Genomic DNA, 24,322 nt, shown 5'->3' with positions numbered 1-24,322 from the left:
CCGCTAGGAGAAAGGTTCCCGCAGCAGAGATGAGAACTGATAGCAGATAATATATACTCAGCATCAGTTTTTGCTTACCCTATATCTGGAAGTCCGCAACCCGCAGGTGTGCCAGTCTGTCGTTCGGAAAGGCCGAGTCTCAGCTTTAGGACTCGAAAACTTGTGAGCGTACTCGTACCTGAACTTTGGTGGACTTCTTTGACTGAGCATAGTCACATAGAAGACCATATGCCTTGTTGCTTTTGGACCTGCGTCAACCCGTTCTGTATACGGTACACGTCGCTCGCTGGCCTGATGTGAACGAATTTCTCCCCCTCTATACCTTACGCTTACAATGCATCTTCCCCGACCCTTTCACCTGCTCCGCCACAGCTCCATGGCTGCGCTCAATATCCTCATCTTTCGCCTTTCGTTGTCTTCGAGTGCGCTCTTGATAGAGCCCCAGCCACCCTCGGACTGGCCGCTGTCTCGTCTCTGCTTCTCCTCCAGTATGCGACGCTCTTCTTGTGTGAACTCCTTCCTCTCTGCTGTGCGTGCCTTCATCAGTTTACTTCGCAGTGCTCTCAGTTCCTGCTCTTCTTCGTCTCGCGCCTCCAATTCTCGTAACCACGCCTCGTGGCGCTCCTTCTTCTGTTTGTCTGCCACAACACCCTCGAACTCCTTTCGTTTTGAACGATCGCCCTCGTAGTACGCGCTCCCCGCTATCATGGCAAGAATCGTAAACCCCTGCGCGTAGATTCGTCGACGGAACATACGATTCGTGCGGTGTTTGTCTCCAGACTTGATCGATCGCGTTCTGTACAAATCGACATCTCAGCATTGTGGGCATGATGACTTGCGAGAGCTGCCGCTGCTTACGCTTCATATAACGCCCAACACGTCAGGGCACATCCTAGTGGGATCAATGGCTCTTCTGCGAGCCTCCGCTTCATCTTGGCCATGCGCGATTCCTCGTAGAACTCATTGTTTTCGTCAAATGAGGATGGCGGAGGCGCCGTGTTGATATTGCCCGGTACTGACATGGCTGGCTGTTTTTTCTCTGGGAAAATCGTCGTCTACTGTGGTACTCCTTGGGTTGTGAGGTGTAGTATGAGAATGGTCAGTGGCTTCACTGAGTGTCAACTCATATCGCCAAATCGATCCCGCTCGATCACTCCCGAGCGAGATTCACTCTTCGGAGTGGATGATGCTATCCCGCATGAGCCGCCGCTAGCAGGGTTCATATTCTAAAAGAGTCGCGACGGAGTTAGGCACTAGGTACCTGATGCAACGACATATTTTGCATAATTCTTGGCGTTGATAGATACATGTATGAGTCCGCTGTCGTTTCAACAACAACCACTCAACAACAACAACAATCGTTCCATCTGGCCTGCTCGAATACAACACCTGTGGACTGCATTCGACACGTGAGAAGACTACGGACATGACGGAAGCCAATGGAGTGCCTGATGGCACCAATGGCACGAATGGCACGCACACTCCTGTTGAGGCGACTTGCCCCAAAACTCCTCCAAGACCAACACACACTACTCTTGCTTTGACTGAGTATACCGCAAATACCTCGCCGGTGTCATCAAGGTCGAAAGAACGAGCACCCACCATCGTACCCGAGCATTTGCTTCTGCCCAATGGTCACCCAGATGTGAGTCACCTGCTCACGGTCCCATGGCCTCGAGTACTTCCTCGAGTTCTTTACAGCACCGCACTACTCGACTTTTTCCAGATCCGAAGATAGCTGCTGGTCTGGACAGACTCAGAATAGCTTCTAGGAACGTTGTCGGCGCCTTGACTTGAGCTGACTGAATGTCCAGTACATTCGACTCATCACTACCGCCAAAGTCTACGATGTTGTCGAGCAAACCCCACTCACGCACGCCGTCAATCTCAGCAATCGAATGGAAACGACCATTCTGCTCAAGCGAGAGGACTTGCTCCCTGTCTTCTCATTCAAGTTGCGCGGCGCCTATAACAAGATGGCACATCTGACGGACCAAGAGCGATGGAAGGGCGTCATCGCATGCTCGGCTGGTAACCATGCTCAGGGCGTGGCGTACTCTGCTCGAAAACTGAAGATTCCTGCAACCATCGTCATGCCTACCGGGACGCCCGCTATCAAGTACGCCAACGTTTCACGGCTGGGCGGTAACGTCGTCCTTCATGGTGCAGACTTCGACGAAGCCAAAGCAGAGTGTAATCGTAGGGGACAAGCTAACGGCTTGACCAACATTCCACCCTTTGACGATCCGTATGTCATCGCTGGCCAGGGCACCATCGGCGCTGAGATTCTTCGCCAGGCCGACTTGTCCAAGCTCGAAGCCATCTTTTGCTGCGTCGGTGGTGGTGGCCTGATCGCTGGTATCGGAACGTACATTAAGCGCTTCGCACCTCATGTCAAGATCATTGGGGTTGAGAGCTACGATGCCAATGCTCTGGTGAGATCGTTGAAGGCTGGAACACGCATCACGCTCAAGGAGGTCGGGCTCTTCGCCGACGGCCAGGCGGTGAAAACAGTGGGCGAGGAGACTTTTCGTCTCTGCCAGGAAGTAGTGGACGAGGTCATACTCGTCGATACCGACGATATCTGTGCTGCTATCAAGGACGTGTTTGAGGACACACGATCTATCTTGGAGCCAGCCGGAGCTCTTTCACTTGCTGGCTTGAAAAAGTATGTCAAGGCCCACCCTTCTCAAGACACTCGACGACAGCTTGTTTCCATTGCCAGTGGAGCGAACATGAACTTCGATCGCTTGCGCTTCGTGGCTGAGCGGGCGGCCATTGGAGAGCAGAAAGAGGCTTTACTCTGCGTGAACATCCCCGAAAAGCCCGGAGCTTTTGCAACACTCATCAAGGAAGTCACGCCTATGGCGGTGACCGAGTTCAGCTACCGGTATGCGTCAGATGCGTCAGCCGATGTTTTGATCGGTATCCAGGTCAACCCTACCACCCGGACATTGGAAGTGCAAGACCTCCTCTCCAGACTTCGTAGCCACGGCATGACCGCTCGAGACATCAGTGGTGACGAGCTGGCCAAGTCTCACATTCGCTATCTGGTTGGAGGACGAAGCAATGCCGAGAACGAACGCATTTTCGCATTCGAGTTTCCCGAGCGAGGAGGCGCTCTGCACAAGTTCCTGACCATGCTCCAGCCGCAATACAACATTTCTCTTTTCCACTATCGCAACTACGGTGGCGACATCGCAAAGATCCTCGCCGGTATCCAGTGTCCGCCTGGCGAGGAAGATGGGCTGAACAAGTTCCTCCAGGATCTGGGCTATGGCTACACCGAGGAAACTCGAAACGAGACCTACCAGATGTTCATGCGAAACAAGCAGACAGCTTGAAAGAAGTCAGCCGTGTCTCTATCTCATGTCCCGGATTCTCTCTCTCTCTCTCTCTCTCTCTTTCTCGGCTTAGGCTGAAGACCGGATAATCCACACACCTTCCATTGTCACTATCCCCGGCACGACCTCACATGGCCGGATACCAGTGAGGAGGAAGTCCCCCGTCTACGATAAGACGAGATACCACAGCTTGTGCGTGTATGCCTGTGTGTGTAGCAGCCGATGTCACACAAGTGATGAAATGCCAGCCCGGGGGACCTACATGCTGCATGTATCCGGATACTGATTAAGGAAAGGGCGCGCTCTGCCTCCTGCCAAAAAACCCCCCACAGCTGTCATAAACGCTTCGCGTTTCTCACGGGGTACATATAGAGTTCCAGATTCTGTCACTGTTTCCTGCTGCTGCTACTGCCTCACTTCCCAACCATCCTCGACCCATACACATATCTCCAAACGCGCGGGGTACAGTTATGTACATAGAGATATCTAGGTAACTAGAAAGGATGACGTGTGCCAGCCAGCACCGAAAGGGGGTCGTGGGCATGGCATGGCATGGCAGACAAAAGAATTCATCGTCGGGGAATAAAATAAAAGAGTACCCAAAGTGGAAAATTGGACCATACGGTGCTCACTCACTCAGCAGTACGTACAACGGCACATATAAGGAAAAAGAGACATACAGCTTTGCCAGCTAGCTAAGAGGTAGGGTAATAATGCCTCTTAATGATCCTACATGTATTATATATGATTTTCCTTCCAACACTACCACTATATGGATATGGTGGCATATAGTAGTAGCAGCGTTGTTTTCTCTAAACATACACCCAGGACTGTACAGACGGGGGGTATCTCCCAAAACAAGAAAACAAAAAAATGAAACGCAATATGTGCTGTGCGCCATGCGCCTAATCGCAAGATTCCAGAGAGAAGAAAAAACAGCCACATTTCACTTTCCACTTTACTTGTGCCATCGCAGCAGCAGCAGCATGTTGCCGCCGATGCTGGTCCGACGTATTCTCTGCACAATCATGGTCCTACCAGGAGGTGCCTTGGCCCTGATAAGCTCCACTCTCAAGAGCAGGAATGGAAATGCCGTATCCTTCGGTTCTTCCATCACTGGCACCCGGCTTGATCTCGACTCGAATGGAAACGTCGAGACCATCGCGTCCGCCCAGGCCAGTCTTCTTGATGCCTCCAGCAGCAGGATGCTGGGTACCTGCTTGGACCTCGCCCGGATGTATAGGTTCTCGCATGTTCTTTGGCAAGGAGAAGTTGGTATCGATGGAAGCGTCACCAGCTCCGTTGGTGGTACCATTCGTGGCCGCGCCGTTTGTCTGCACATCACCAGTATGCGAGTGAGATTCGCTGATGATGGCGTAGTTGCGGCTCGGCATCGTGGCATGATTCTTGTTCGCAGTCTTGCTATCGACTCCTTCTTCTCCAAAACCCGGATCCTTGTCAAACATCTCAAGAAGCGTCTCGTCGGTTTCGTGATCAAGATGGTGGATCTTGTTGCGTCGAGCGAGTAAATTGGCGACAGCTGCTGGTGGAGGCTTGTTGGTGATTGCAGAGCTGACAATGTTGGGCATGTAGCGGAAATCGCGCTCTGCCGGGATGTTGAGTGAAGCTTTGCTGTAGAAGCGCCCGAGAGCTGCCAAGTGCACATCACCGCCGAGGATGGTGATGCGAACGCTGTGCTGCTTGGAGATCTCCTGGAGCCTGTGAATCAGAGCTTTTCGCTCTTTCTTGTGCTGGTGGGCCGTGTAGTGGTCGTCAAGATCGTCAAGTAAATCGACGCCGCCGTCGAACTGGTTGAAGAGAGCGCCTGCAACACCAAAGCGCTTATTAAGAAACTTGATGGGGCCGATGATGGGACTACGCGACCTGTTAGCAGAGTGCAGCCAAAACAATCCACAACGCATATGAACACTCACCTGGAGATGATGTTCTCGAGCCACTGGAGTCTTGGGTAAGCGATCGGTACGCCAAGCAACAGCACCAAATGTTTGATGCTGCCGTTCGATCGTTGGAGTTCTTCACTTGTTCGCTTGAAGATTTGGTCGTATGTCTCCGGGTAATTGATTTGATGTCTCGTGCGCTCGGTTCGAGCATCAAGACCCAAAAATGCGACGCGTTTGCCCAGCTGGCAGTAGATGCTGCGGCTTCGCTCTTCCAGATATGGCCCTGGTCGTGTACCAATAATCCAGCTGGGATCCTCGGTCTTGGGGGTCATGACATAGGTGTCCTGGAGCTGCACAGCATCGGGTGCCGTGGTCTCGCCCGTGGTCTGCGTCGTCTGGGGAGCATCTGTGCTGTATGTCGAAGGGGGCGGGGGAATGTGATGCTGAAAGAGAAGGTAATATTTGTGTGCCACACCTCCTATGCCGCGAAAGACGGAGCATTTCATGAAGTGGTGTACATAGCTGCCGTAGCCATCCTGCGTGCCGTTAGTGAAATGCCTTTTACTGTATTCCAATACAAGGTGCAGGTACCTACAATGATGTCGTGGTCATCCCATATATTGAGCTGTGCGATCTGGCCATTGGCGAGCGCAAACTCGTCGGTACCATACCAGCGCACGTAGTTGTCGTAGTAGAAGTCATCGCACTTCTTCCTCATCTCTTCGTTGAATGGAAACTCGCGACGCTTCCTCGGACTCGAGATGTCCGTCCACGGACGCAGGGGACCATCGACACGCACACTGTCGTTGTAGATCTGGTCTCCACCACCAATCATGATGTGCAGAGGCTGCTCGTTGTGCACGCGCAGCACATCTTTCCATAGCACTGGCCCCGTCCATGTCTTCATATCCGTACCTACACTGAAGCCGTTGCAAGAATGAAACATGATACGCATCGACTCGTGGCGTGATGGCACCACAAAGCGCAACGGCTTCTGAATGGGTGTCTTATCCTTGGTTGAAATCATATTCGGAATGCTGTACTGCCACGTAGATTCCTGCTCTTGAAATGGCACATCGATCACATAGCGCCAGAAGGCTTTCTTAGGATCCTCGTACAACCTCTCGGCGGGAAACGTGCGCTCCTGAGAGGCAGAAGTGCCATTGCCATAACCATTGACGTGACCATTGCCGTTGGTGGTAGCAGCGGCGCCAGTCCACGCACCAGTGCAGTGGAGTGAGAGCTGGCCAGGCTGCTGACCCGGTGGCGTGACAATCAGGACACTGCCATGCCACTGCGGATGGTCGGAGAACTCGTTGCTCATGTGCTTGTAGTTCAGCAACGGTCCACAGACAATCTCCAGACCGTTATTGGTGCCGCGCACTTGCGGGCCATTGCCAATGCCATTTTCGTGTCGTGGCACTTCCTGCTGCGTTGCCTCTGGCTGCACTGCTGGTGTTGCGCCGGGAAGGCCCGTGTCGTTGTTCAGCGCGTCGGGGGCTTCGCGACTTCTCCCTCCTTCAACATCACTTTGGTGGACATCTCCCATAGCCGGTGCCATGCTGGTCGCTTCGCTCGTGCTTTTTCTGTCTTGCTTGACGTCCAAGGCTTGGTCTCGTCGACAGGCGGAAAGCGTGATTGCAGGATGGGGCGAAGCGTACCGGCGTGGTGTGGGTAGGAAGGGCGCGAGCGCGGTCCTTGTGATACTGGTATGCTGAGAAGTATGAGAGCAATGTGTACGAGTATAAGAAGTGTGTAGGAGGGAGGATAAGGACAGTGGGATGGGATGTGGCGCGCGAGGAGGAGGATGGGCAGATCACAGAAAACGTGTCGCCAGCACTCAGCAACGAGTGGCTGACGACCTGCCTCCCAGTCAACACGAACAACAACAACAACGGGAACCGGGCCACGGCATATGCGCCAAGACATCCGCTCTCTGAACTAGGGACTTGGCTTCAAAGATTGGCTTTGGGGGGGATCCGCGGCAATGTGGCTGAGTGGCTGAGCCACCTACTAGTCCATTAGTAGTCGCGTAGGTACAAGGGTACAAGCTTGGAAAAGTTGGAATTTAGTCTCGTTTCTGGATATGGACACCGTCATGATGTGTGGCGGATGAGTGTTGCTGCCTCAGGCCTTCCACTCCACTCATATCAACCAAATCGTTGATATTCCGAGAAATTTATGCCACGATTATCCACCATCACCACCATAGCCTTGGCAGCAATCCCCCTCCTGTCCTTCTTCTTAACAGTAACAGTTTTATTTTGTCTCTGAGCGCGCTTGGCAGCCTGTTCAGCTTTCTTCTTCTCCGTGAGACGCTCTTTGAGCTGCTGCTTGAACAGAGTGCGGTGCGCTGGACGAATAGCGACTTTTGAACGCTTTCCCCGCCTGCTTCTCGTCCAAACTTCGTCTTCATTGTCGGAGGCATGGGCTTTGCTATGGTAAAAGCCACACTGCTTCCTCCCCTTCGGCTTCTTGATTTCCGATCGAGGAATTGAAGTCTTTGAGTTGAGATTTGGCGCGATTTTGAAGATATCATCTTCGTGGTCTTCAAGTCCCTCACTGTCATTGTCATTGACGACCATAACGCCCTTCTTCCTCTTCTTCGCCTTCATCTTCTCCTCCTCCACCACCACCACATCCCCTCCTCCAACTGACACCCTTGCCTTCCTGCCATTCCTTCCCCACCGCCCTTCATACGAAGAATCCTTCTTCACCGCAACATCAGATTCCGACTCCGACTCCGACTCAGTCTCCGATTCGCACTTCTCACCAGGACCTTCACCCGCTTCTTCTGCTTCTCTCTCTTCTCTTATGTTACGGGGGTCGTAGACATCCTCGTAAAATCCTCCCATGCGTGTATGACGTCCAGAGAAGATGCCATTGCCTCCGGAACGCCTTCGTGGGAGGGAGCGCGGTGGAGTGAGGAGATAGTTTTGGAACATGATGGGAAAATTGTTGATGGACTTTGCAATTCGTGGTAACCTATGGGGGATGAGGTAGATATGACGAGTGACTTGAGAGACTGAAGACCGAATGATTGATTGAAAAGGATCCATGATAGGAAGGAGGAGTGTAATGAGTGAGGTCGTGCCTACTAGATACATATGTGCATGTGTGCGTGTCTGCGTGCCTGCGGGCACATTGCGTATCGTCCAAGTGAGGTGAACTAGGCAGGTAACTGACCATACCACGAGCAGCAGAAGCAGCAGGCACGCCATAACACAACACAACTTTGGAAGTCATTCGTTCTTTTCAATTCATTCTTTCAAAAGGAAAAAAAAACACACCTCACTCACATCCCCTCCCCTCCCCCTTCCCTCCCGTTCTTCAAAAACCAAAACACCAGAACAAAAGCAGAAAAAAAAGGAAAAGAAATTTACAACTTCGACCCCCTCCTACCCCCCAACGCTCCCCGATCCTGATCCGTCGGCTCCGTATCCGACGTCTCAGCCTTCAAACTCACCGGATCACCCAACTGACTCGGATTTCCCTTTGCCAACTCTTTCAAAGATTTCTTTCCCTTCTTTCCACCTTGCTGTGCATCATCACCATCCAAATCCCCCTCCGTGGGCGCCGGAGCTGCAGAGATGTGATCGGGAAGTCTCTTGCCGCCTGTTCCTGCGAGGTCTTGGTTTTTGAGGGAGGAGCTGTTGGTGCGACTGTCCAAGTCTCCTTCGGTGGGGGAGGGAGCGAGAGTGGATTTTTGGGATGATGATGAGGAGGATTTTGAGGTGCTTTTGGCGCCGCGGTCTTGGTCGGTGGGTTCCTGTATGGAGAGGGTTGGTCAGTGGTTTTTGATGGAAATGTATTGAAATGTAATGCAATGACTGGGGTTGTTGAGAGGGTATGGTATGTACATACAGTGTTGGATGTTTCGGCTTTCAGGGATACGGGATCACCTATCAGGGTAGGGTTCTCCTTTGCGACATCTTTGAGGCTCTTTCCCTGTTGTTGATGTTAGCTGCTGATTTGACATTCATTGAGCTCTTCGGTTGCTGAGGACTTGCTGCAGGCATTTTTTTTCTTAATCAGAAGAGTGAATGTGGAAATAGGTATGGGTGACTAGGTGGTTATGGTACTTTGTTCGAGGACAAAAGTGTCGTGATACAGAAGAGTAAGGGACTTTGGGACCAATGCTATATCGTTTCGCTGTAAACAAACAGCCCATCAGAACCACGGGCACCCCTCTGTAATCATGTCGTCAACACTTCTTTCTCCACACGCCAAAATGCCTAGGCACAAGGCAGATCGACAATCGATGGCCAGATTAGCTTTCCCCAGATCTCACATGTGATTGCACGTGCTTTGAAGGGTCCTGCGTCATGCCAAATGCTTCAAAAACCCGACTTTCGTTTCTTCTTGGGTGGTGGCCGTCCTCCAAAACGACCAGACACAACCTGACTAGCAGCATTGGCATGCGGAACAGAAGACTGAAGACTTGCGGGAGTAGGCTGACTTTCAACTGCGAAAAAGTTGGGTTGACTTGCTGCCAAGACCTCGGGTGCTTGGCTACTCGCGAGCTGTTGAGCCTGGCTTGCCTCTGCCTCCTTGCGTTGGCGTTTAATGTGTCGTTCTGCATGACGGCGGAGGCGCCGCAGCTCTTTCTCGGTCATATGTTCCTTTTCTTCGTCTTCTTCCTCGCGGTTGATATGCTTGGAAGTTCTTCGCCAGTCGTAATCGTCAGGCGACTCTCCTTCCACCCAGTGAGATAGAATTTTCCGCATTGGCCGAGCGAGAAGCATTGGTGATGGCTTTGTGATCGGGACATATCTGCTGAGGCGATATATTTCGGGTGCTGCGAGGCTCGACATCCCCGTAGACATCGAGGCCACAGACGGAGTCGCGGTTGCTGATGGGGTAGGCAGCGCTGAATACTGTGGAGAGTGGATGGTACTCGAAGCAGCTTCAGGTTCGTCATATGCCGATGAACGGACAGGTAACTCCCATGTTGGTCGCGCATCCGAGTGGTTTACAGGCGCATCTGTAGGAGACTCCCTCTCGTCGACACGCACTACGAGATTTGATAGCGTCAGATCCGTCGCAACTTTTCGCGCCAGCGCAACCTTTGCAAGCCTGATTCGAGCAGATACTTGATCGGACAAGGGGCCAAGCCAGCCTGCAACGATCGTGCTGTATACTGATGTAAGTGATCCATCGCGAAATTCGCTGTCGAGGTGCAGCACTGGAGGCGTGGCAGTGCGCACGATTTGAAGCCTGCGCAAAGTGTTGATCACTCCGTCCTGTCCTTCTGGAGACCCGCGAGGAAGTGAGAGCAATCCTTCAGCCCCGTCCAACGCCGCGGCCAAGGCATCGATGTTTGAAGTATCGACTTTGTCAGGTATAAGACTGTCTAGTGTTCGCAAGGGCATTATGGTGCTCTCTTCCACGTCAAACGCAGACTTGACTCCTTCAAGAGCGTGTTCGATAGGCTGTAAACTAGGCGCAAGTGCAGATAGTTGTCCAGCGACTCGGCCTAATTCGAGAGTCCGCTCTTCTGGCTGTCGTCTAGGTGCCGTCGAGCGAGCGCGACGCGAAGCCGGGGCCTTGGTTGCGACATCGGCTCCGATATCAGTGTCGTCGATGAATGAAGATTGTTTGGATATGACGCCTGACACAACTAGCTTTGACTCCCACGATGGAACAGACAATTCTGCATGTGGGTGGGTGGATGTGCAGGACAGGAGCTGCTCGAATATGGAACCATCCGAGTACATGACCGTAGCGACAAAATACTGACCCTGGAACGCGGACTCAGAATGCGACTGAGGCCTGTTGTCGGTGAAAGGGGCTGACAAGAATTTTATTTCCGTAATGCGAGCAGCACGATCGTTGGTGAGCAGTTGCAGTTCCAAGGGCTCATGCACGCGATACTGAGTTTCGTGGGCGAAGCCGAAGCGGTAAACAATTTTTGTGCTGCCTCTGCCTGCATATAACAGGACAAACATGTCCTCCTGGCTCGACCATACATGTAGTCGCATGCCGATATCCTCAGGATTCTTGAAGTGATCAATCGTGCACTTCGTGTGTACTTCGATCTGTCGCATGTCCACACCTGAAACCTGGTACACCAACAATTGAGTCGAAGTCAGGAGAACACAGCAGTCCGGATGGCCGGGAATTGTTGCAAAGTCCAGGATCCATTGAGCACCGTGTTCGATTTCAGGCGTGACAGTATGCAAAATGGTCAGGGTCTTTCCAGCAATTCGGAACAAGACCAACGACTCGCGGCTGCACACTGCGACGATTTCAAGATTGAACATCCAGGCGACGCGTGCCCAGCCGTCACTCAGTGCAGTGCTTTTCACTTTAGCCTTCCATGATCGCGCAATACGTGCAAGCTTGCGTGATTGGAACTCCATGACGGTCAACGAACCATCCTGATCGACGATGGCAATTTGTTGAGAGAACCAAGGATTGAAGGCAATGTCCACATGCACACTACCTCCAGTAGAACTCATATCGATATTATACAACAAGTTTGGCTGGAGAGCAGATGCAGCGTCGACGTTCTCCGTAGAGAAGCCGTGCCTTGGGCGGAATATCATTGTTTTTGTGAGAAACCGGACGCCAAGTAGCGCTTCGCAGCGATCTAAAGGCTGTGCGAACAGGACTTGCTGAATTGGGCCTTCCATACCTTTCCACACGACCTCTTCGCCGTAGAGCGTAGGCACGTTGATCCAGCACATCTCCCGTTCGGCCCAGCCCCGACGCTGCTTCTGCACCCTTACCAAACGCAAGTCAGATCGAGTGCTACCAGCTGGTAAAGCAGCTATCTGAATCCATCTATGGTGCAGCTCAGAGCGGATGTTGGTTGTCGTGATAAGGCCTGCTCGAGTCGCATCATGGTTCGATAACGCAGTCTGTGTGGCTTCGGAGACTCGCAGTAGTTCTGGTAACAGTCTTGCGGCCGGCTGAAGCTCAGGTATGCGGGCCACGAGATGTTTGATTTGCCTTCGCTGGCGAAGTGCTGGAGGCTCTTTGCGAATCTGCTCAGGCTGGAATTGCGCATCTGGAGGGCAGACCTGCTTAGGATCGCCAAGAGGCTTGATTGATAGAGGCGCCGCGAAGGACCGCTCAAAGTGCCATTCTGAATCATCTAGAGAATATGCTGCGCGACCAAAATGACCGTATGGCAGGGTGCGCTGGGCTCTTTCAGCCATCCGGCAGGACGGGAAGTATTCGAGGCCAAGATTCCAGCGCGAGTCCGAGCATAGTAGTGTCTAGTGCTAGCTTCGGTGTGATTTCTGTCGCAGTAGAGAGGCCGCCAGTGCTGTTGTATGCGAAGAAGTAAATATTGTGTTGTGAGGGTGTCCATATGAGAAGTCAGGCCACTCAGGTAGAAAAAAAAGTAGGTGCGGAACCTCCCGCCCGCATAGCAACCGACAAACAAACGACTTGTTTACTTCTCCGACGCGCTCCACTTCGACATCGACCTGTCTGTCATCCATCCCTACACGCAGCAACAGGCCACGCGAACATCGAGACTCCTCTTCTCGCAACAGAAATATGTCGACTATCACAATGACTCCGAGCAGATTCAGCTCGTCGCTCTCTGGCCGTCATGCCGACGCAGCCGACTACGGCGCAGGTGCTCCATCCATGGCAGACCAGCTCCCGACAATTGACTTCAACTTCGACGAGCTTCGACAGCGCATGGCACAGTTCACGCAGCGATTCGACGAGTTCATCGAGCGCGGAAGAAAGAAAGTGCTGGAGGAGAAGAACGCATTTCGCATGAACGTAGCAGATCTAGAAGGTAGGCAATACAGAGGCCTCTACACGGAATTGTTGTTGCAGCAGCTTCGTCTCGGCTCAGAGCACTGACTTTGCTCGCAGAAAAACAACGACAGCGGCAGCAGAAAATCTCTCAGCTTGAATCGGAGTCCTCAAGCCACGCGCACATCTTGGCCAAGGAGGCGCAAGAGAGAGAAGAGATGCACGAGGCGATCCGCTCACTCACCGCCGAAAGAGAAGAGCACACCAATCGACGCGACCAACTGAAGACCGAAATCGCATCTGTGCAAGCCACGATACGGCAGAAGAAGGAGGCGCAGGCAGCGCATCAGAGATCACTAGACGTGCAGGCGCGGCATAATGTGCCAGAACTGCGATTCTGGGAAACCTGTCTGGGCCTCCGTATGGAAGGGACAGAGGTCGATGATCGGCTGAAATTTGTCTTCTTGCGTCTGGACCGTCGCGATGAGGATCGGGAGTGCTGGTTTGAGGTGCACATTGGCGGGAGAGAATATGAGATTACGAGTTGCAGACCTCGATTGGACAGAGATGATATGGAGGCCGCGCAGGGGAGACTGAATGAGACGAAAGAGCTGGGACCATTTTTGAAGGCGATACGATCTCTGTTCGTCGATGCAGTACGCTCGTGATGATATACCACCCACACTGATCTATAGTGCTCTCCATGGATGATGATCAATGTCTACTCCCTCTCTTTCTCTCTCCCCCTCTCTCCCTCACATGCCATGTCTCCCTCCACCAGCACCCCCAATATCACTCCCCATCTTCTCCCCTATGCCCTGCGCCAATTTATGATCATTCGGATTCGCCGCAGCCTCATATAAGAAATTAATCGGTTCCCTCGACAATTTCATCCACTCCCCTTTGAAGCCCAGATAATCCACTCTCGTGACATCTTCCTCTCCTCTCCCCCAATTATCCTCAAAAAACAAATCCAAGCACCGCACCGTATTGAACAAGGCCCTCTTGACCGGCACCTCTTGCACCTCTTTACTCTGCGCCAATTCCAACGTCTGCGTCGGAGGGAGATCCGACGCCGTGGAAAAATCTAATCCGCCTTCGCGATTGACGTAGAGTTTGAGCGTCATGGGCGCCGAATCGGTCGTCGATGTGCGAATGAGAAGGGAATGGAGTCGGATTTGAGCGGTAAAGGGTACGTGCATGAGGAGTTGTTCGTCCGTGTCGCTTTGCAAGGACGGTTCCGGGTTGAGACGGTCTGTCCAGGTTTTTTGGAGGATGAGAGATCCCGAGCGCGAGGTGGCTTCGTTGAGGGTTTGGACGGCGCTGAAGTCGATTTGGTCGTAGATGTGGTGTTGGAGAGCGGGGGTCAAGTCGTCCGTGTGGTCGTGCGCGCCGCCGGAGCTGTGATCGTGGGAGTGGGAGTGGGAGTGCTCATCGTGACAGTGAGACATTGTTGCGATATTCTGGTGGGAGTGGGAGTGTGTACCTCTTTTGCATTATTATTATCGATGATTTAGATTGAAGCAAACAGCTGCTGCACGGGAGGATAAACTATCAACCGCTGCATCTTCCGCGAAGTTGACTTCTCCACTCGCTTGTGCTCGTCTCGCCGTTCATATGAGAACCAACATCCTGACGGGAGAACCAAAATAGCTCGGATAACGCATGATGGCCAAAAGAAACCCATCTGGTGATCACAACGAGACCAACAAGAAAAACTCAGGTGGAAAATAATACTTCAACGAACAATCTACCTTCACTGCTGTAGATAATGAATGCCCGTGCATTTGAAAGATGATGAGAGAGAGAGAGAGAGAGAGAGAGAGAGAGAGAGAGAGAGAGAGAGAGAGAGAGAGCAAGAAGTGACAGGAGAGTGGAAGTCAACCACACCATCATACCGCTGCGATGATGTGTGGGTTTCAGTTCTGTGATTCATGCTACGAAAAGGATCAACTGCTTCTTCAGATATCTCTTACTGTACTGTCCTCCAGTATAGGTACCTCCGAACTAATTCACTGCCTCGTCAAGATCGCGGCAAATAGACTCCACTGCTTGGCGCACTGTTCAAAGCCAGAAAACTGAACATCCCACCTACCACAGGTCGCGCTATGAAGTTGATGCCCGGATAGCTAAAAATGAGAGGTCAGGTTAGTAAGTACTTCACTCATGATGTATCGTTCCAGTGCTCTGGCACAAAAAAAGTTTGTCACTCACTTTCCGCTGATCGTATCGTACAGATCTGTAAAGGCAAAGTTCGTCGGGGTCGTCCCCAGCCACTTCGCAATTGTCGAAGTAAACATGTTTTTCGTGTCGGAGTTTGCTATCGCGGCGCACCACATCTCCCAGTCATCTGCGTTCAATCACACATGTGTCAGCCATGTCCATCCACTCTCGTTGATGTCAGGAAGAGATTGACTCACTCTTGGTATAAGTATGTCTCGTATCCAGAGGTACACCATAGGTGTCGAATTTCGTTTTGTAAAAGGTGCTCTGCATGTCATACACACTCTGTGGTACCAACTGGAGACCCAATTCTCGATCCGGGAATAGATTGTACAGGAGCCCATACGAGCTTGCATTGCCATACTGAAAAGTCGTGTGTGGCGGGTTGGCATTATAGTTGATGGCCAGCTTCTGCCATCTCGTGATATAGTCATGTGCGATGCGGGTATAGTTTTGTCCATCCACGACGTTGCCAGTCCTGTTCGCAATTTGCGCCATGGCTTCGATGCCAATAATGCCTTTGATAGCGAGGTTGGTCTGGTTGGCTGCTGAACCCGCAAAGTCATCGGTGGAAATCTGATTCGCTGGGATGAGGGCTTCGTCGATCAGATAGCCGGTCCATTGTTTGAGTACTTGGTAATGCTGAGTGAGATAGGCGGTGTCGTTTGCACGTTGTGCATAGGCCAGAGTCATGATGAGCATATTGCCACATTCTTCCAGCGGCTGGGCTTCCGCGTTACCATCACTATGACCTGTGGCGTTTGGAAAGTTGCTGCCGATATCATGTATAGAGTACATTTGCGGCCAGTTGCCAGCTTCTTGATTGATGAACAGAGGGTCCAGGAGATATTTCAGAAGTGTGGCATTGGTGTAGATGGCGATGGGGTGAAATGGAAAGATTACATCAACTGTATTGACATTCCCGTCGGAGCTGATCTCTTTCATGAATACGAGCGGTTTGGCTGGCGTATTGGCAAACTCTGTTGCACCGAAAGCCTGTCGTACTGCGAGTGTGGTGAGCTTGGCATAATCTGCGCCACCTGCTGCCATTGAGTCACTTTGGACTTTCGTGTCGAAACTGGTTGCCATTTTCTTGGCGTTGCTGTAGTCGTTGTAGAACCACTGGGCAGCTGCGAGTTCAGTGTCGAAGTAATTCGTCCACATACACGGCAGTTTCTGGACTGCGTTCTTGGTTCCTTGGAATTGTACACAGTTCTTCTGGTGTAGACTGATTTGCCAAAGTGTACTTTGCGTAGTGGAACCAAGCTCGCCGATATTCACCGCGTATGCGAAGACTGGATAGTCTTGGTTGATGGGGCGGAAGTTTGGGTCTCTACTGTTTGGTAAACTGCCGCCTGGAGAGAGAGGGAACACTTAAGTCAGCGACAAGTGTCGAGCATCAACCAGACGATGTGAAGCGAGTGCTTACCTTTCATGAAATTCGCTCTAACTGTGTCATCGGCGCCGGACTGGAAAGTGAGCGCAGTAGTGTTGGCAGTAGCATAATACCAGTGACCCCACTCTGCTTGCTCACTCCTTTGCGCGAACTCCAATTGCTGCTGCCTATATACCCGGTGATATGACAAACTCCCCGTGTTTGCGTTGGCCGATGCTTGGAGCGCCCGGCGCTTCAGTGCGTCGCGTCGTGCAGCTGCGGACGTTTTCGGTTGAGTGTTACTGTTGATATTGCCATACGCCCACTGTGCTGTGACTCCACGATCGCCAGAGACCCATTCTGCCGAAATATCACTGTAGAGCTGAACACTATGTGTCTTGCCATCAGTGCTTTTCACGTCGACATTCATATACGTCTGCGGCAGCGACGATCGAAGGAGATCATCTGGGGTGACATTGGATAAGAACGTCACCACCATCTGAACGGGCCCAGCCTGCAAAGTGAATATCGATTGTGTGGAGGTGTACGAGAATGCAGTCTGATTGACGTAGGCGGGACTATTGTTCGGTTTTCCCATCCAAGTGTAGCTAGTATTGTCGACCCGGATCATACCTTGGTGATAAATCAGCTCTGTTTGGCGGTTATCTTGCAGCATGGACGAATCGCTCACCACACCAGCCAGTGACAGCACCCGCCCTAAGGAGAGTCAGCCTATGTCATGAGAAGCGCGCCAATGGGTCATCACCAGAAGGTAGGCCACTGGCCGGGCAAGTAGCCACCATTGCCGCCATCACTGCCCGCTTGCTGCCAAGTGCTCATATACGGAGACTTAACCGCCAACGGAATGGCCGGTGGCCGCAATGGTGAGAAGCTTGACTGGGCAGAGGCAAGAGCGGCCAAGCCAGAAATGAAGAGGTGGTAGAGGAGCATTGTGCTGAGTCGTAAGTATAAACAGCACTTACCTGTAGGCACGATACAGCAGTGCCGGAGTCTTATGTACGTCTGTGGAAACATTACGTGGCTCAGTCCACTATTCCATATTCCTACCGTCATTCTTAACGTGCACCTGTCTCAGCACGCAGGAGGAGATTAGAGTGTCTAACGAACCTCACCAGCAGCAACTTCGTCCAGTCACGAGCTGTGCGCTAATGGTGGTAGGTCGAGTGAGCATGAGTTGAAGTGCTACATGGCACGCGGTGTAGCCTCGTTCTGCACAATATCACTGGATGACCATGGATGTGCGCATGACAAGCAAACGATGAAGCTTCATAGCACCTTCTGTTCGAGGACCGGGCATATGGAGCGCAGTCCCAATATGATGAAGTGGTGGTGGCCGGTCATCCCGAATGGAGAGAGACGAGTCAGGGTAGCGTAGCGATAGAGGAATAGCAGCTGGACCGCCTGAAATGAAAGCCATGTGCCTGTTCGTCCTGGCCGGTGTCGGTTTGCCGATCTCTTCTCTGGCGGCGAAAGAGGTGCATCATGAGGCTCGGGATGTGGATGGCAGTCCATCTTTCATACCCCGCTCTGGTCCACGAGATGTCCAAGCGAGCAGAATTGAGACATGCAATCTCATGGCCCGACGCAGAAATAAATCTTGTGATGCTTAGAACGGCTCGGCGAGAGAGTTGCGCATCGAGGCTGCTGCGGATGCCGAGCAGCCCGAGCTATGCCGCCCCTCTCTGTGGTGACTGAGGTGGTGATCTGCGGCTGCAGGGCGACGATGCAAGAAGTCGATCCGATCGGACATGGTGGGTGTAGAGTTTGATATGTCGAATCTGAAGCAGAGGTGAAGCAGAGGCTAAAGTAGAAAATCCGAAGCAAAAGATGACGCAGAAGATGACGCAGAAGATGAAGCAGAAGATGAAGACAGACGGAAGACGGACGCGATGTATACCAAGATTGGGGATTAAGAATTATGGCTGGCCTTGGCAAGGGCCCGCTCCCACTTCCGCTCCCGCTCCCACTCCCTCTCCCACTCCCGCTCCCACTTCCGCCCCTTCTTCCGCTCCCCCTTCCACCCTCTCCCTCTTCCACCATTCTCGCACTTCCACCGCCACTCACTCGCGACGCTTTGCTATAAACAAAAGAACTGTCTGACAACACATGGTCACCTAACTTACCCAGCAGCATTCACAGAGCAATACTTCACCAGCTCAGGTTGAGATACAGTGACAGATGGAACCTGCGCCAAGTCTTGCAGACACGGATCTATCATCAATGCTACGCTACGAGACACAAGACAATTCACGCCGACGACTTGCATTGTCCACGCTCGCCTGGCATGTTCTAGTCACGTCTGTTGAGACCCTGTAATTGAGGATTGCGAACGGTAAGCTCTAGGCTGCATTCCACAATGGAGATTGCGGAATGCCTTTGTTTACATCATGTTTTCCATCTTTCCATCTGTTCTTCCCACTCTCTTCTGCCAGATCTCACTCTTCTTTTGCTGCTCACTACACGACCATCATGGCTCCAAGAGTACCATCCAGAAAGGACCCCGTGGACAAGGAATCTCCGAGGAAATCCCCAAAGAAGACAACGGGAAGACCATCATCGAAGCCGAAGCAGACAGCAGCCGAAGCACGTGCAGAGCAAGATATCGATGCGGAACCACGTGCCACGCGATCCAAGAACTCCCAATCAAGTTCCACGTCGAATCTCAAAGCTGCGTCACCAACAAAAGTCACCAAGAACAAGCGAAAGGAATCGAGCAAAATCAAGAAGACGTCCAAACCCGCTCATGACAAGGCTGTCGATGATGGGGCCAGTGGTTCCGAAAAGAGTAAAGAAAGCGCAACCGCCGTTGCGAAGAAGAGCAAAAAGGTAGCCACGTCCGACGCTGGTGGCCCAGCAAAGGACAAGAAGCCACGAGGGAGACCTCCTGGCAAGAAAACTCCAGCTTCCTCGTACCAGGACTTGCTCAAAGTCATCAACAAAGCCGCCTACGAGGCCGTTCTAGGAGGCGGGATCGAGGCTCTCACCGCCTACCAGGATTACCACTCCAATGCGTCTATCGCCGAAAACGACTACGTCAATGCGACCAATGCAGGCGCCATGGCGGCAATAAAAGAAGCTCTCGAACACCAGCGCCTGAAGAAGAGTGCGCGCCTGCAGGACGACAGCTCCGGGCAGACGCATGTAGAGGCTGGCAGGCGTCGTCATCTCACTCAAGCCGCGATTGCAGCAACAAGGCTGGACGAGGCACTGCCCGGGATTAAAATAATGAAGAAGAAGAAGATGCCGCAGGCCAGGAAGAAGAAGGCCGTTCCCGCCATTACCCCTCCTGTCAGTCCCACCAAGGCCAATCTCAAAGCCCAAATGGAGCGCCAAAGAGCGGATGAGCTCAAGCTGCGCAACCAGCTCTTGCGCAGCGGCCTGCCAGTGTCTTCCGCAACGACCGACAGAGACATACCACTGCCAGGGCTCTCCGAGTTGAGCCAACGTGGCAACATGATTTCGAGCACCAATCCGGGCATCATCAGCATCATGGTGGATGACCATGCGCAAGACCGCATCAATCCTTTCTTCGAGACCCTGCCCGGACCGGAGATCTGGTACCGCAACATGCCACCCTTCTTTAATTTTGGAGAGACCAAATTCATGGAACAGCAAATTAGCGATCAGATCAACGAGGATCTTGCGAGGGGTAAGGTCATATCGAGCATGAGTGCTGCGTCGTATTTTTTTCTTTGCTAATGCAACTTCGCAGAACATCCCGGCCCTGTTTCACGGAAACCACCTGCTAAGCCCACCGAAAGCATCGCGTCCAAAGTCCTCTCGCCTTTCAAAGGCATGCTTGGCGTTGGTGGTGCCGCCCCCACATATCAGGACCAGCCAGCAGCAGCAGAGGGAGAGGAGGATGCAGATGGACCTCCCGAGCCGAAAGTGTTGAGACCGGATCAATGGGTCCTTCCGGAGCTCAGCAAGGAGGAAAAAAATGCCCTTCAGAAGAAGTCCTTGATGAAGTCCGGTCTCCCTGATTTCACACAGGATTTTCAGCTCCCTGGTTTCTTGCGGGAGTTTCAGTCCGAGTCGCCGAATAAGAGACGAGCTCCACCAAATGGATCCCAGGCTTCGCCGAAGCGTGGGCGCATTGGTCGTTAGTGAGAGGATGGATGAATGATGAACTCTTATTTGATGGAGGGATTACATGATTGAAGAGTTGAAAGTGGGGACTACAGAGGAGAGGACAGAAGAAGAAAAGAGGAAGAAGAAGAAAAGGGGGATAAGCAGGAATTGCCCTTATGCAGTATGCAGTAGTTCTGTCCGTCTCGTTCCTCGAGATATTTCGGACGGATTTCTTTTTCCCTTCATTGAGCTCTCGTTAGTCTATGTTTCTATCAGTCCCATAGCCCCATCTAATGCTTCGTTTCGTTTCATTTCATTTCGTTTCACCGCACACATTATCGGACTGAGCATGCTACTGCTGCTGCTACTATCCTGCAGGCTTCCTTCTTGTAGTTTTCTTCCATTTTTTTTTTTAAAAAAAATGGGAAATTAAACCAATTTCGTTTCGTCATATAATTTCCCTCGCAAGCCGACTCTTGGCTCGAATCTTGGGTCCATAGAGTAATAAGACCCAGGGAACAATAGTTAATAGAAATCCAATTCCTCCGAGAAATCCGCCTGCGCCTTGAAATGTCATGGTGTGGAACATTTGGGTCGTGAATCTGATTTTTTCGTGAAAGATATCATGTTAGTCACGACTTCGTCGAAGGAGGAATACGACAAGACAGACTTACAAGGGAAACGAACCGCCCATCAAATTTCGACAAAACGACTGCGCGGCCAATGCCGAACTTGCATATCGGTGATATGAATCCGCTAGATAGTTGAACACGGCGAGATAGATGGAGAAAATTCCAATCGTCGCACACGCGAGACCCAAAGTCGGCACGATCCAGGGAATCTGGGGATATGCACCCGTGACGGCAAACCAGATGCAGCCGAGGGGTAAAAGGGCACTTTCCGCACAGGCGAAGTAGAGTCTGCCCTCGGGGGTTTCGAAGATTTTCTGATGGTGGGCTGGGAGGTGGGGAGTGAGCCAGGTTTCTTGATAGATGGCGACAACAGTGAAGAGGATGGAGGAGATGCAGGTGGCGCTGAAGACGGCGCCGGTTTGTTGTTGGGAGAAATTGTAGGTAGAGGTGAAAATGAGGGGGACGGCTGCGAGGGAGAGGTAGAGGACTGCCCAGGAAAAGGAGATCCAGAGGCTGAAGAAGAATACGACGGGTTCGGTGAAGAGCATGGTGATGGGTCGGAAGAGGGAGATTTTGAGCATGGTTGCCAACGAGCTGCGTTCTTCGTCTGCAAGGACTTTCCAGCGCATGCGGATGATTGATCGCTGGGGTTGGTGCTGCTGCTTCTCGGGGTCTCCTCCTGATGATGATGATGATGAGTTGGCGGACTCGTCGTCGATGACGACGCCGTAATAGCCAGCAGCTTCCAGTGCATCGTAGTATTGGTTCAATTTCTGCGCTTTTCGAGAGAGGAGCACGGATCCCCGCGTCTCCTTGAAGAAGAAGACAATGAGAATCATGAGAAATCCGTCAATGATGACTTGCAGATAGAAGATCCAGCGCCAGGTGGTATGCTGCGCAATGAATCCACTGACCAACGGCCCCAGTCCCGTGCCCGTCAATGCGCCAGAAGTGAACAGCGTCATGGCAGTATTGCGATCCTTGGCATGATAGATGTCACTCACCACGCCGCCCACCATGGTGCTGAAGGTGGAAGAAGCACAACCGGCCAAAAAGCGACAGATCAACATGCCCGCAAATGTCGGCGTCACACCACACACGATCTGAAAGACCACCCACAAGAGGCCCGTCGCCACGAAGACGGGTCGACGTCCATTAATCTCGCTAAAGGGTGCGAGAAACATGGGCGCGACCCCGAAACCTGCGGTAAAGGTGGTCACGCCGACGAGAGCGGCGACTCGGGAGATGTTCCATTCGGCCATCATTTGGTCCACGCCGGACGTGTATGCGGCTGCATTGTAAGCGACGAAGAGAGTGACGATGCAGGACAGCCATGTCATCAGACTTTTGCGCCTTTCCGACCAGAGGAAAGGGGACTCGTAGTTCTTCAGGTCGGGCGGATCGGGAGGAGGAGGTTGTGTGCGACTGTCATCTCTGCGCGCTTGTGGCCGAGAAGAGAGATGTGCTGGTTGAGGGAGCTCGGTCTCGAATTCGAGGTATTTCCATTGGATCTCTTGGTCTCGTGGGTGGATGTCGCTGTCGTCGTGTCCGGAACTGCTTTCCGAGTCTTTTTGACTTTGCCTTCTCGTCTGCGTTCTCACGCCGCCGTCGCTTTTCTCATTCTCGAGGTCATCTAATTGGTCCGTACTCAGATTGGAGGCTGCCATGGTAGTATCGCATTCATTCGTCTTCGCAATGTGCGGTCATAGGCAGCAGGGATGGGTCAACTGGCGGTGAGTGAAGAGAAAAGGACATGGAGCTCAGAGAGGAAGAGATGTCCAGCAGCAGTGTGTGTGTGGGTGAGGGAGAGAGAGAGAGAGAGAGGGCGAGAGAGAGGGGAATAAGAAGCGTCGATCACATATCAAGCCTCTCCTCGTGGAGAGAAGTATGCTACGAGCCGAGACCCGTGGCATTGGTACCGACGCCCGGGCAGCATTTGATGGGATATGCCATCTTCATTCACTTGACACGTGGATGAAGTCAGTCCGGTACATGTAGGGAAGGTACAATCAGCTGAGCTCTGTTGCTTGCATGTCCCGCCTGTCGTTACCTACATGTAGCCTGATGTAGTTACAGGTGAGGTAAGGTAGTTGGTTAAAATACTTCACGATCCATGAGGGAACATTCAGGTAGATGGAAGGGTTCGAAGATGGCGTCAGAGGCCTGAATCCTGTCCTCCTCCACTTCAGCAGACGCCCGCCCGCCCGCCAACCGCCTTTCTGCAGCTCACACGCCGTCGGGCCTTGAGAAAGCGGCACGCGGCACCCGGCCCTGAGCACTTTTCGGAGGAGAGTGAAGTATCTGCAACAAGCGGAACACCATTCACCCCAGATAACACAATATCTCGCTCTCCTGTGCATCAGTCCCTATCCAACTCGGTGATCTGATAGAACTCGCTCGGCGCTTCCTGTCAGTAGTAGTTTCGGGACAATCCATCACGTGGCGGCTGAATTGTACTATTCTGCGTGCTGAAGGCCGTTCCGCTTTGCGTGCTACGATGATGACTCAAGAGAACGTCTTTTGCGGCCGAGATTCGGAGGTCTGCCTGATCGTCTGCCTCTACAGGCCTCAGGGCTTGAGCCTTGAGGCTGCAGCTCTGCTTAGATTGTTATGTTATTAATCAAAGGTGGGCTTGATCGACGGCCAGGTTCCTCTGCACGTCTGCTTCTTCCAAGTTTGCACTGACCGCACTGCTACATCATCTTCCACATGCTACTGTCATCTGGAGCCTGCCCCATCACACCTCACCGCCGGCAGAGCCATCAATACTTCTTGAAGCGAAAGGAAACGGTAGGACAAGTTCAGCCCAGCAGCTCACCTCGACGATATACATCTTGCAACAATCTGTACAAAAGGTACGCAGGAGGTCTTACTGGACGTCCTGGATATGGACTTCTCTCCTGGCCGCGAACAAGCCGATCGGAAGAGAGACGCCGCCCAGCATCGCGCAGGTCTCGTCAAGCAAGCAGCGTATGACTGTCCAGTAGAAACGTGAAGTCTGTCTACTCGCATTGCCAAGTGTCCTGTACTGTACTC

General features: G+C 52.4%; 11 protein-coding genes across 11 annotated transcripts; 3 read left to right on the top strand and 8 right to left on the bottom strand.

The window, feature by feature from the left end:
* Nucleotides 1–72: 72 nt before the first annotated feature.
* Nucleotides 73–1,123, bottom strand: SEPMUDRAFT_145856 (uncharacterized protein). The gene is made up of 2 exons (XM_016903305.1): nucleotides 859–1,123; nucleotides 73–796 (listed from the first exon to the last, which is right to left on the bottom strand). Exons 1-2 carry the CDS (start codon nucleotides 1,020–1,022, stop codon nucleotides 355–357), a joined length of 606 nt encoding a protein of 201 aa, XP_016764780.1. The 5' UTR covers nucleotides 1,023–1,123; the 3' UTR covers nucleotides 73–354.
* Nucleotides 1,124–1,373: 250 nt separating this feature from the next.
* On the top strand, nucleotides 1,374–3,804 carry SEPMUDRAFT_145855 (threonine ammonia-lyase, biosynthetic). Its single transcript, XM_016903304.1, has 2 exons — nucleotides 1,374–1,645; nucleotides 1,815–3,804. The coding sequence occupies exons 1-2, from the start codon at nucleotides 1,427–1,429 to the stop codon at nucleotides 3,342–3,344; spliced, it is 1,749 nt and encodes a 582-aa protein (XP_016764779.1). The 5' UTR covers nucleotides 1,374–1,426; the 3' UTR covers nucleotides 3,345–3,804.
* A 246-nt stretch (nucleotides 3,805–4,050) lies between these two features.
* SEPMUDRAFT_76065 (uncharacterized protein) lies at nucleotides 4,051–7,022 on the bottom strand. Its single transcript, XM_016910122.1, has 3 exons — nucleotides 5,841–7,022; nucleotides 5,279–5,781; nucleotides 4,051–5,219 (listed from the first exon to the last, which is right to left on the bottom strand). Exons 1-3 carry the CDS (start codon nucleotides 6,804–6,806, stop codon nucleotides 4,379–4,381), a joined length of 2,310 nt encoding a protein of 769 aa, XP_016764778.1. The 5' UTR covers nucleotides 6,807–7,022; the 3' UTR covers nucleotides 4,051–4,378.
* Nucleotides 7,023–7,395: 373 nt separating this feature from the next.
* On the bottom strand, nucleotides 7,396–8,190 carry SEPMUDRAFT_112695 (uncharacterized protein; the record flags this gene model as incomplete). The annotated part of the gene is made up of 1 exon (XM_016900994.1): nucleotides 7,396–8,190. One exon carries the CDS (start codon nucleotides 8,188–8,190, stop codon nucleotides 7,396–7,398), a length of 795 nt encoding a protein of 264 aa, XP_016764777.1.
* Nucleotides 8,191–8,428: 238 nt separating this feature from the next.
* Nucleotides 8,429–12,501, bottom strand: SEPMUDRAFT_76062 (uncharacterized protein). Its single transcript, XM_016910121.1, has 3 exons — nucleotides 9,256–12,501; nucleotides 9,110–9,193; nucleotides 8,429–9,014 (listed from the first exon to the last, which is right to left on the bottom strand). Exon 1 carries the CDS (start codon nucleotides 12,406–12,408, stop codon nucleotides 9,583–9,585), a length of 2,826 nt encoding a protein of 941 aa, XP_016764775.1. The 5' UTR covers nucleotides 12,409–12,501; the 3' UTR covers nucleotides 8,429–9,014; nucleotides 9,110–9,193; nucleotides 9,256–9,582.
* On the bottom strand, nucleotides 8,625–9,190 carry SEPMUDRAFT_33315 (uncharacterized protein; the record flags this gene model as incomplete). The annotated part of the gene is made up of 2 exons (XM_016908535.1): nucleotides 8,625–8,810; nucleotides 9,110–9,190. Coding segments are annotated over 2 exons (267 nt in total), but the record flags the coding sequence as incomplete, so codon positions are not given.
* A 197-nt stretch (nucleotides 12,502–12,698) lies between the features above and the next one.
* On the top strand, nucleotides 12,699–14,358 carry SEPMUDRAFT_145853 (Spindle_Spc25-domain-containing protein). Its single transcript, XM_016903303.1, has 2 exons — nucleotides 12,699–13,004; nucleotides 13,085–14,358. The coding sequence occupies exons 1-2, from the start codon at nucleotides 12,755–12,757 to the stop codon at nucleotides 13,630–13,632; spliced, it is 798 nt and encodes a 265-aa protein (XP_016764774.1). The 5' UTR covers nucleotides 12,699–12,754; the 3' UTR covers nucleotides 13,633–14,358.
* On the bottom strand, nucleotides 13,720–14,415 carry SEPMUDRAFT_112692 (DUF1000-domain-containing protein; the record flags this gene model as incomplete). The annotated part of the gene is made up of 1 exon (XM_016900993.1): nucleotides 13,720–14,415. One exon carries the CDS (start codon nucleotides 14,413–14,415, stop codon nucleotides 13,720–13,722), a length of 696 nt encoding a protein of 231 aa, XP_016764773.1.
* A 518-nt stretch (nucleotides 14,416–14,933) lies between these two features.
* On the bottom strand, nucleotides 14,934–17,513 carry SEPMUDRAFT_76055 (DUF1793-domain-containing protein; the record flags this gene model as incomplete). The annotated part of the gene is made up of 6 exons (XM_016910120.1): nucleotides 14,934–15,093; nucleotides 15,179–15,314; nucleotides 15,385–16,542; nucleotides 16,617–17,195; nucleotides 17,254–17,279; nucleotides 17,329–17,513. 6 exons carry the CDS (start codon nucleotides 17,511–17,513, stop codon nucleotides 14,988–14,990), a joined length of 2,190 nt encoding a protein of 729 aa, XP_016764772.1. The 3' UTR covers nucleotides 14,934–14,987.
* Nucleotides 17,514–19,052: 1,539 nt separating this feature from the next.
* SEPMUDRAFT_112690 (uncharacterized protein) lies at nucleotides 19,053–20,690 on the top strand (the record flags this gene model as incomplete). The annotated part of the gene is made up of 2 exons (XM_016900992.1): nucleotides 19,053–20,232; nucleotides 20,296–20,690. The coding sequence occupies 2 exons, from the start codon at nucleotides 19,053–19,055 to the stop codon at nucleotides 20,688–20,690; spliced, it is 1,575 nt and encodes a 524-aa protein (XP_016764771.1).
* A 187-nt stretch (nucleotides 20,691–20,877) lies between these two features.
* Nucleotides 20,878–23,066, bottom strand: SEPMUDRAFT_160077 (MFS general substrate transporter). The gene is made up of 2 exons (XM_016907879.1): nucleotides 21,329–23,066; nucleotides 20,878–21,256 (listed from the first exon to the last, which is right to left on the bottom strand). Exons 1-2 carry the CDS (start codon nucleotides 22,951–22,953, stop codon nucleotides 21,103–21,105), a joined length of 1,779 nt encoding a protein of 592 aa, XP_016764770.1. The 5' UTR covers nucleotides 22,954–23,066; the 3' UTR covers nucleotides 20,878–21,102.
* Nucleotides 23,067–24,322: the final 1,256 nt, after the last annotated feature.

The sequence above is a fragment of the Sphaerulina musiva genome (assembly GCF_000320565.1).
Source record: "Sphaerulina musiva SO2202 unplaced genomic scaffold SEPMUscaffold_1, whole genome shotgun sequence".
Classification (NCBI taxonomy): domain Eukaryota; kingdom Fungi; phylum Ascomycota; class Dothideomycetes; order Mycosphaerellales; family Mycosphaerellaceae; genus Sphaerulina; species Sphaerulina musiva.
The sequence above is the reverse complement of the archived record's forward strand: the minus strand, read 5'-3'. Positions and strand labels throughout refer to the sequence as shown.